The sequence below is a fragment of the Coenobita brevimanus genome, chromosome 97 (assembly GCF_032717465.1).
Source record: "Coenobita brevimanus isolate Jiangsu-jjx chromosome 97, ASM3271746v2, whole genome shotgun sequence".
NCBI lineage: Eukaryota > Metazoa > Arthropoda > Malacostraca > Decapoda > Coenobitidae > Coenobita > Coenobita brevimanus.
This window is the reverse complement of record NC_137050.1, coordinates 16,463,117-16,473,802: the sequence shown is the minus strand read 5'-3', so window position 1 is coordinate 16,473,802 and position 10,686 is coordinate 16,463,117. Positions and strand designations below refer to the sequence as shown.

General features: G+C 42.2%; 1 protein-coding gene across 2 annotated transcripts in view; it reads right to left on the bottom strand.

Annotated features, from left to right (window-relative positions):
• Positions 1-752: 752 nt before the first annotated feature.
• LOC145413726 (uncharacterized) overlaps positions 753-10,686 on the bottom strand; it is a 206,220-nt gene continuing 196,286 nt past the window's right edge. For both annotated transcript variants that reach the window (XM_080283382.1, XM_080283381.1), the window contains exon 12: positions 753-3,309. In XM_080283382.1, coding sequence (XP_080139508.1) covers positions 1,466-3,309 — 1,844 coding nt within the window. In that variant the 3' untranslated portion in view covers positions 753-1,465. The remainder of the gene's footprint in view (positions 3,310-10,686) is intronic.

Here is a 10,686-nt window from a genome sequence, read left to right as displayed (position 1 = left end):
ATATGTTAACCAAGTCTCCAGCAAGACCCTTAATTGCCTACTAAAAATCCCCAATGACCTCAACTAGATTAAAAATATGTTTCCTAAGGGAAAGGGTACAGTACTTTCAGGCACCACCAGAGATGCACACAGGGAACTAGCATAGCACGTCACCAGGAGGGCATCAGTGGAGATACACATATGTCACAACATTACAAAAAGTCACTGGCAGGGTCCACTGGAGGAAAACACTATACAACTGAAGCAAGAGTCACTTGAAGAGTTCATGGAGATGCGCACACCACTTGAATCATACACAGGCTACTGCATTACAGTGTCACTGGCAAGGTACTACTGAACTGCAGATGACACACACAGCCCTCATCAGCCCGTACAATTAGTTTTTACGCAGAACAGCACAGCAAATCAAGGGCAGGTCAGTCACGAACACATACCTTCAAGATGGAAGTGACATGCAAGAGGAAAGCATAAACATCACCGGGTGAGTTTTTTTTTTTACTATAGTAACTTGCTGATTTTTGCCACAGTTTATGGACGCTTGCCACACAGTAAATGGGGAATAAATAAGTGGGGTCCATGTAAGAGGAGGGTTTACTGTACACAAAACATGATGTATAAACAAATGTGAAATACACTGTTTCACAATGGTCTGGGGTAAGAAAAATGAATCCTTTAAATCTGGTGATATCTTTTTATATTATTCCTGCTACCTCAAGCTAATTTATTCAACACAGGAAAGGTCTCTTGTATGAATGCGATTGATAAGAACTGTATCTAAATACCCTAGTTTGAAAAGAGAGGTGCATAAGTATCTGGAGGTAACAAGAATAAAATACAAAAATACATCGGCTGACTGAAGGAAATCAACTGATTCAGGAGGTACACACAGCACTTCTGACACAAGAGTTTGTAAATTAGGAAAATTAAACACTAAAATGACATGTTAGGATTAGTGCTATGATGTCTGTAGAAATGCCATTTCAAGTGCATTAATCTGGACTAAATCCCATAAAAGTAACTATCATTTAAAGGTCAATCTACATTAAATCTATTACAGGCTGTCATGCTTTATTCTTGTACTGCTCTACAAGATTTACATTGGTACATCATTATCTGCTATGTAAATAATACCATAATCCTAGACAACCACAAGTTGTACATGTACTGCATTTTTTTCTGCAATAAGAGAGAAGCATCTACATTCTGATTTCTAGAATGTTAACAAGCTTGCTTCTTACTTGACCTTTATTTCATTTATTCTGGAAAAAAAACACACACACAATTGCTATGATGAAATCATGGATTCAAGTACATTTTTTCAATTACTTGCAATTTCAGATAAGTGTAATTAGTTAAACTCTGCCCAAAAACATTCAATTAAAAAACTTTTGGTTTACTTTAGTGCTACTTTAATTTCTGAATGCTTCATAGACTTCAGGCAAAGTAGTATAAGCACACCTACTATTTAAAACTGCTTTAATTTATGGTAATTTGCAAAACAGGGAAAATAACACAGAGCCACATTACATTCCACACACACAGTTTTGGTCAGAGATTTCTTTTTTTCTGACAATTCTGTGTTGGCACATACATGACACAGTTGCTCAGGATTTGTGCAACTTGGTGATGAGAGGCAAGCAGGGTAGTGTGGAGCATTGAGGCGCTGTGGTAAAGAACCTTCCTGACTTTTGGCTGACGGTACTGTCACAAATTTTTCAAAAAGCTGCCGAATAACATTCCCATGAAAGTCACTTAATAATGGCTTGCTGCATGTTTTTACACAATACAAGTGGTATGCATTCAATACAACTATATCTAGCAGGTGAAAGAAGAACTTCTGATACCACAATTCAATCTTCTGCACCCAATCAATGTTGGTAACCATAAGGTGTGAGTGATCCTCTATACACATTTTTCTTCTGTAGTCTGCCACAACTTCTGGAATTTTTTCAACTTGACCTAGTACTCCATCACTTTTGTTACAGTCAATCATCACATCCTCATGAATGGTTGTCAGTACATAGACCTTCTGTTTTTGTTTATCTGCCCATTTGATGGCTAGTACATTGTGCGAGTGAGCTGAGGTTGTGCATCCTTTTTTAACTTTCCTAAACCTGGGCATGCATTTCCGTGAAGACCTAACCAACCCTACAGCTTCAATGCCTTTCTTATGCAAAAAATTAAAAAGCAGAGGGCTGGCATACCAGTGGTCCAAATACACAACATTATTCTTGTTACCATAATTAAACAACAATTTTTCTATTACTGCACCACCATAACCAAACTCATTACTGGAATTTTCACTTGGAGTACCAGCATATGCCTCAATGTCAACTATTACACCTGTTTTCAAATCACTCAGCACAAAACATTCAACTCCAAACTGTTGTTGTTTATGGGGCATATATGGCTTGCTAACTGACTGACCCTCCCACAAAGCCAAACTTTCATTAATGGTCAGATCCTGAAAAGGTTTGAAAGTTTCTTTAAACTTCCTCTTGATATGATTCAAAACTGGTTTGATTTTTGCTAACTTGTCACACTGCTGTACCTCATTGTCATTGACAAAATGTAAATTCTGCATTATGTCATTAAAACGCTCCTTTGTCATAAGCTGGTGGAAGGCAGGTGTATTTAACAAAGTATCTGTCATCCAGTAGTCCTGCACATTATTTTTTCGAACATGAGCCATGAGCATAACCAGGCCAAGGAAGCAGTACATTTCTTCAGCACTTGGTTCATGCCATGTAGTTCCTTTCCCCTGTTCTCGCACTTTCATTGCCTCCTTCTGCTTTTGTTGATGGTATCTGTGTGTTTCCTGGCACAAATGGTCCAGTATTTCTTTGTTGAAAAACAAACAGAAGAAATCAAACTCAGAAGAATCTTGTCTTAGATCACAGTTCTGAGATATTCCTGATGAAGATGCATCAAATGCCTTATTAATAGGAGTGAATTTAGAAGTAAAATCCCATTCCCAGGACTGTTGTGGTAATGTGCACCTTTCTCTTGTGGATGAGGGTATGTAGGAGCCTGTTGGGTGCAGTGAGATGGGACTAGTTTTGCATTTCTTAGCTTCACTTGCTCCTTCCATCAAGTCTGGCGAAGCTTTTCTTTTCCTACTGGAGTCAGCGGTTGTCTTATCATCATCGAAATCGGACACAGTGCCATCAGATTCGCATTCACCGAGTCCACCTACCTCACTCTCGGAGAGTATATCACTCTGAGCACCAAGGTCCAATAGTTCACGAATTTGAGAGGATGCAAGAGCTCCACGAGATCTTGGAGCCACGATGTCAGCTTCTGATTGTTCTGGGGGTCAGAGAATGGTTGGGAACAGTGATGGAGAGCCAAGAACATGGTGCAAAGACATACCCATCACCTTGGACTAAAATAGGGTGTCTAAACTGCTTATCTCCCCCCCACCCCCCCATACACACACTGCATCAAAATAATCTCAACCTCTTCATTCCCAGTGTTCAAAACTATACCACCAGCAATCTTTAAACCTGCTCAGCTGAAATTACCCAAAACCTACAAACCCTCAGGTTAACATCACTGCTTAATTAAATGATATAGCAACAGAGGATAAGTAATTTCTGTAGATTGCCTAATAATCATTCATTCAGTAGTCTCTATTTATTTTATTAAGACCAACAAAACCATACAATTTAGAAATGAATAATATTTTGGATCTACTATACATAAGACAAAGTATTAAAAAAAAAAAAAAAAAAAAAAAAAAAAAAAAAAAATCAATTCCTTAATGGTTTACAGGAGGCATAAAATCAAAATTTTGTTTCATCATTACTAAGGGAAATGGAAGTGCAGATATTAAGTGTTTTCCCTTTCCAACTACGGTTGGTGGTTCTTCATGTTACAAGTGAGGCCATCCATGCTGAACTTTGTAAGCCCCCCCCCCCCCATCCCCCCAAAACACACACACACACACACAAAATATTTATGTGCTACGGGAGAGAGCTGGGAGGATTGTGTGTGCTTAGATCTGGAGAAAGCCTCTAATAAGGTACCCAACAAGTGAGTAATGTGGATACTGGAGCACAAAGGAGGATTGCAGGGGAACCTCTTGAAGTGGATGAAAGACTTTAGGAGAGACTAACAGATGAAGACAGTAATAACAGACAAGATGTCTGGGTGGAGAGAAGTAACAAGTGGACTCCCACAAGGCTCGGTGCTGGCACCTGTAATGCTCCTGATTTACGTAAACAATATGGTGGATGGAATGAACAGATAAGCAAGTCTGTTTGCAGATGATGCAAAGATCATGAGGTGAATATAAATTGAAGAGGATTGTGAAACGCAGCAGGATGATCTGGACAGGATTTATAAGTGGAGTCGGGTCTAGGAAATGAAAGTCAATGCAAGGAAAATGAAAAATATTGGAAATGAGTAAAAGTACAAAGAGGCCATCACTGCATTGCTCAATGGGAAAGGAACCAATCAGAAAAGCAAAGAAGAGAAGGAACTGGGAGCATTGGATCAGGACAATTTGTCACCTGAAAAACACATTAACAAGATTGTCTGAGATAGAAACTCTTGACAAACATTTGAGTGGCATATCAATACATGGATGAAGAGATGATGAAAAAAACAATAGTGACTATGACCCACCCCAGGTTGGACTGTGCAGCAGTGGTGTGATCCCCACATAAAATGAAAGAAATAGACAAGATTGAGTTAATACAATGAACAGCAACAAAGGTGGTCCCTAGGCATGAAGATCCATCATGCAAAGAAAAACTAGAAAAGCTGGGTCTGCCTTCCTTAGAAGAATGAAGATGGAGGGGTGACATTATTGTAGTGTTCAGGGACTTGATGGGAATAGACAAAACTGACAGACAAGATCTGTTTGCATGGGGGGGGGGGGGGGGAAGTTGCCTGAAGGATATCAAGAAATAAAGTTTTCAGTATAGATGCACTGACCTGTGGAATAGCCTGTACAAAATGACTGTCTAGTCTAAAAACTTCTATCTATCTATCTATTGCCAGACGCCTCAATCCCCTTTGGGGTGGCCACAAATCACCTCCAAGTCGCCCTGTCCCCCGCCATTTCACTGCCCTGCTCCCAACTCACACCCCCCTCTCTCATATACCTCTCCACCCCATCCCTCTTCCCCCCTCCACCTCACTCACATACACTCTCTTCATCAGTCTTTCACCCTCCATCCTCTCCACATGGCCAAACCACCTCAGTGTGTTCCTCATAACGCTTCCTATCACATCCACATCCACACCACAACGCTCCTTTATATCCTCATTCGTCAGCCTGTCTCTCCACGTGACTCATTTCTGACTCATTTCTAGAGAGAAATGAGTCTAAAAACTTAAATGAGTTTAAAGCAAAGTTTGACTGGTTGAGACACGGAGACAGGACCCCACAAGGATGACTCATTTCCTGTATATCACAACTAAGTACAGTAAATACAACAAGGTAAATACACACACACACACACACACACAGAGTAAAATTTTCCAGTGTCGTGACATTATACTTGAAAAAGTTTTTAGAGACATGCCACTCTGGGATGAATAAGGCTGGTCACTCTCCTCTAAAATATCAGGACCAACTTGCCTAGCCCCATGCTCCTATGCTCTTCATGTGGCAACATTGGATTAGATGATGATGATGATGATGAACCCTTTCATTACAAGACAACTTTTCTAAACTGTATTAACCCATGCATTGCGAGCCACAGCTCAGGCTGTGCTAACCCTCCAGTGGCTGTGCATAACCGCTAACTACTCCATCCCTACGCAAACTTACGCATGGCACTATGCAAAGACAGAGAGAGAGAATCCCCCTCCCCCCCACCAGATGATGCCCTGGATGTTTATCTTCAAGTTTATATACACACACACACACACATATATATATATATATATATATATATATATAAAACGCTACTCCACCCCTAAGCAAACTTAACACAGCGCTACGCAGAGACAATTCCCCCCCCCCCCACCAGATGATGCCCTGGATGTTTATCTTCAAGTTTTTGACAAAAAAATAAATAAATAAACAAATAAAATAAAATAAAAATGCACACCATGGGGTGGGATAAAAAAAGGTAACTCCTCAATCCACCTTGACATATGATAACTAAGGTTTATGACCTGTCTTTCTGACAGGGATAAATATCCCTATAATCCCCAAACCCTCTGATTTAAGCTACAAAGTACTATATAATTTTTTGTCCCCAGACTTTTTATCATGTCCTTAACACAGTACTGCATACCTGTAAGTCAAGTAAAAAATGTGGTACATCACCTTGTTGCAATGTCTACAAGCATGTGACCTCTGTCCTTCTATTATTAAAATATTATTTAATATATTTACGATCATTTGGTCTGTGCCAGGAAAGTAGAAACATTCAGTATAATAATAATAAAATGCAACATTAGTAAAACCTTATCATGAACCTGACCACAACCCAATCCACCATCCAATTTTCTACTGCCCCATGAGGAACATAAGAACCCTAGGCAAGACAATACTGTCCAGACATTTTTGGTTACAAGTATCCTGTTGCTTGCCCATGCAACATTATTTTAGCAATAAATGCCCATCTTGTACAGTCTTTGTGATATGTGGGTGCATAAGAGATGTCGTGATATTAGAAGTAGACTGCAAGACAATGCTGATTTCATGTGTACAGTGTGTCGGGAAGAGTTGGTGGAGATTGCCAGGTGTGAAAGGACTGATCTTGCACGTCTCGAGTGTGTAGAAGAGTTTCGTTACTTGGGAGACATGTTATGTGCTGACAGTGTGGCTGGAGCTAGCTCTGTGGCTAGAGCGAGGAGTGGCTGGAAGAAGTTCATTGAGCTGTTGCCTCTCCTGACACCGAGAGGGAGCTCTCTCCGCGCTAAGGGATCTCTCTATGTGGCACGTGTTGGAAGCGTAATGCTGTATGGTAGTAAGACCTGGGCAGTAAAGGAGGAGGCTATTTGCAGGGTCAAGCATACAGAAATTACAATAATTAGGTGGATGTACACTGTGTCCTTAAGTTAGAAGCCTGGAGGGGCTAGGTTTACGATGGAAGAGTTAAGAGGAAGAAGGGACTGGAGTGTATTGTTATTGTGATGAGGAGAGGTACATTGAGATGGTTTTGGCATGTGGAGGGGGTGGGGGATGACAACTGGATGCAGAAGGTGAGAAGTTTTAACGTCGGGGCTTGGGCTGTGAGAGGCAGGATGAAAAAGACCTGGAACAGGGTCACAGAATGTGACCTCAGGGATGAGGGACTGAACAGGGAGGCTGCCAGAGATTGAGCATGGAGAGCTACCATTAGGTGACCAAGGCTGATGCATGCATGCATGCTGCAGCCTTTATATGAAACAAAGCAAAATAAGACCTGAAAGTGCCACTGCCACTTGAAGTGCCTTAACTCACGACACCACCAAGCACCCATTTGCCAGTTATGGAGTTATTAATCAATGTAGTAAATGGTTCTATGGGTTACAGGAAGCCATGTGGAATGGAGAGGTATATCAGAGAGAGGGTTGTGAGCTGGGAGCAGGGCAGTGAAATGGCGGGGGGACAGGGCGACATGGAGGAGATTTGTTTGTGAACACCCCTTACGGGATTAAGGCTTCTGGCAATATATAGACAGACAGATAATGGAGTGTACTTGAATGTGTAGGCTGGAGGGCCTAGGTTTACGATGGAAGAGTTAAGTGGTAGGATGAGATTGGAGTGTACTGGTGTTGTGATGAGGAAAGGTAGATTGTGATGGTTTGGGCATGTGGAGAGGATGGGGAATGACAATTGGGTGCAGAATGTAAGAAGTGTTAACATTAAGGGTAGGGAAGCAAGAGGCAGACTGAAACTGACCTTGGACAAGGTCACTGAATGTGACCTTAGAGATAGGAGACTGAATAGTGAGGCTGTCAGAGATCTAGCAGCATGGAGAGCCACCATTAAGTGACCAAGGCTGATGCATGCAATCATGTTGGTGCCTTTATAAATGAAACAAAAAATTATTCCATTTCCAAAACGTTTTTTTTTTTTTTACTATTATTAGTATTCATTATTTACTGTGCTTGGTGGTAAATAAGATACTACAGTGTGACAGACGCACCCTAATTCTGGAAGGGCAGCTCTGAGAAAAACTTCCTCTCAACCAAGACTGCAGAAAGGTTGCTTGATATGGGTAATTTTCACTCAAATACACACTCACCTCTCAGAATCTCTATCCAGTACTGTTCATTAGTTAATGGTTTCTTTATTTTATGTAAAAGAACAGTACATTAAAACCTTGATATAATGGACTTCAACAGACCGGAATTCGCTTTTATCAGAACTGAGGAACTACCAGACTACGTTCGTATACAGTACAGTAATCCCTCATATATCTGCGCGTGCAGTATCTGGACCTGTTCATTATCCGGACATTGGACCTTTGCTATATTAAGCCATTATTCGAATTTACCTGCCATTATCCAGATATAAAAGTCCCCAAGACCTTCGGCTGGCCAGCTGACATGTTCAAACATTCAGTATCGTGGCGGCTGGGCTCGAGCTGTGAGCGGGAAGTAGGCCGTAACCCACAACCAGAGCTAAACTGTCCGTCCGCCCCTGTATTGAATGGTCAAAGTTGTACGCCAGTCCCATCACTCCCAATGAACCTTTTGCATCCGAGTAATACGACTGTAGCCCACAAGCGCATCCCCACCAAATGTCCAAAGTCGTGCAGCCACTGGACGAAGTCTTTCCTAAAGTCGCACCAATTTAAAACAAAGGTTTGGGTGGGGTCTGGCGCTGGGTGCAGCCATGCCATACTTCCTAAACGAGCGATGAGTAAATTCTGTTATATATGTAATAGGCATCACAGATAGGTACACAAATACTAATACAATGTAAAGGTAAGTATTCTAACATAGCAAAGGAAAGTAAACTTGTAATGCATATGGCTCTTGTACATCAATAAAGAAACGTGGCATACATATTTTACAGTGTTGCTGAAAAAAATGTAGTTACTTTTACCGACTTTCACGTAGTTCTAAGTTGGGTAAGTAATGTAACAATTACGTTTATAATATAATTTGAAGGAATCAGTAGAACATATACTATTTTCTTAATAGAAATAAACAAGTTAAAACACTCACGTGCGGTAACATCCAGGCCCATACTGGGAATCATAAATTATATGAGAGAGAGAGAAAATGCGATTTTTAAATTCATTATTTTGGTTATATTTATACCTTAAATTAGTTTGTCTTTACACACACACACATACACAAACACACACACACACAGAAGTGGGTGAAGTCATGTCAGGCCAGGTGGCGAGATGTGAGCCGCGATCTCTAATGGTGTCAGGTCAGCCACAAGCCAATCAGAGTATATGAAAGAAGGCAACGCTGTACACCGGGAAATCCCCGGCTGGACTCCACCCAAACCTTGGTTTTAGATTGGTGAGACTTTAACTGCCGCTGAGCCTGTAACACAGACCACAAGCTATGAGTACATGTTCGGTGACAGCGGCTGTCTGGCTCTCTACCGAACATCCAAATTCACCCAGTCATCAGGAGTTGTTTCTGCACGGCCTCCAGAGATGCAACACTGACCACAGGCCACAAGTAAATGTACAGTAAAAGCGCCCATCAGCCTCTACTCTGAATGGTGGGAGTCTCCTGGCCTCTGGGATTTGTGTGGAAACTCCCCACCACGCACACCTGTCCGCTTCCCTATTGGATGGTGAGAGTCGCCTGGCAGGTCGCATTAATTATACACTGCCTGAGGCAGTGATGTACTGGTCATTCACTGTTGTCGTCCTGTGATAACCCTTGCCTGGGCAAACAGAAGTGAACCTTACTTCCAGATGTCAGTTTGCCGTGTTTTGGTTTCTCTGTGCTCAGAAGCAAATGTGGGGTGCGATATGCCAGTGCTGTACTGTTTGCCGGCCTACAAGCCAGCACCTCAGTTTCTGCCTTTGTCTCACCTGTGAGCGGTAATGCTTGCAAGCATGACTGTGAATGTGGTTGACCTTGTGGTGGTCCCCTACCTTTGGTCCCCTACCTTCTTCAGGTTGTGGCCCTCCTCTGCTGCATTCTCGTGTGTGTGACGATGGCCCCACCACCACCTGAGATGCGGGAGAGGAAGGTTCTGACTCTGGAGAAGAAGCATGAGATATTGAGCAAGGCTGACATGGGCTGGACCACAGGACACATACTGCAGGAATATGATCTAGCCCATTCAACACTGTTCGATATCAAGAAGTCGTGGGACAGGCTTATGCAGTACGGACAGGACTTTAGCAAAAGCACACGTAGGGGTGACAGGAAGGCCATGGCCCAGGTCCGGCACCCAATTACTGACTGGTTGACACTTACATGGTTTCGCCAGCAATATGCTGCTGGTGTGCTACTGCATGGGATCGAGGTGAAGGCTGCAGCCGAGAAGTTTCCACACCTGCACAACATACACGACTTCAAGGCTTCTGAAGGAGGGCTCTTTCACTTCAAGCTTCACCATGGACTTACTGACCGTAAGGCACAGGGCGAGGCCTTGGACGCTGCAGCATAGAAAGCAGACCCGTTTCGCTAGAAAGTGCAGCACCTGATCAAGGATGAGGGCCTTGCCCTTAATCAAGTCTATAACACCAATGAAACTGGTCTATTCTACTGCTCATTGCCCACAAACGCCCTAGCAGAGGAGGAGAAGACTGT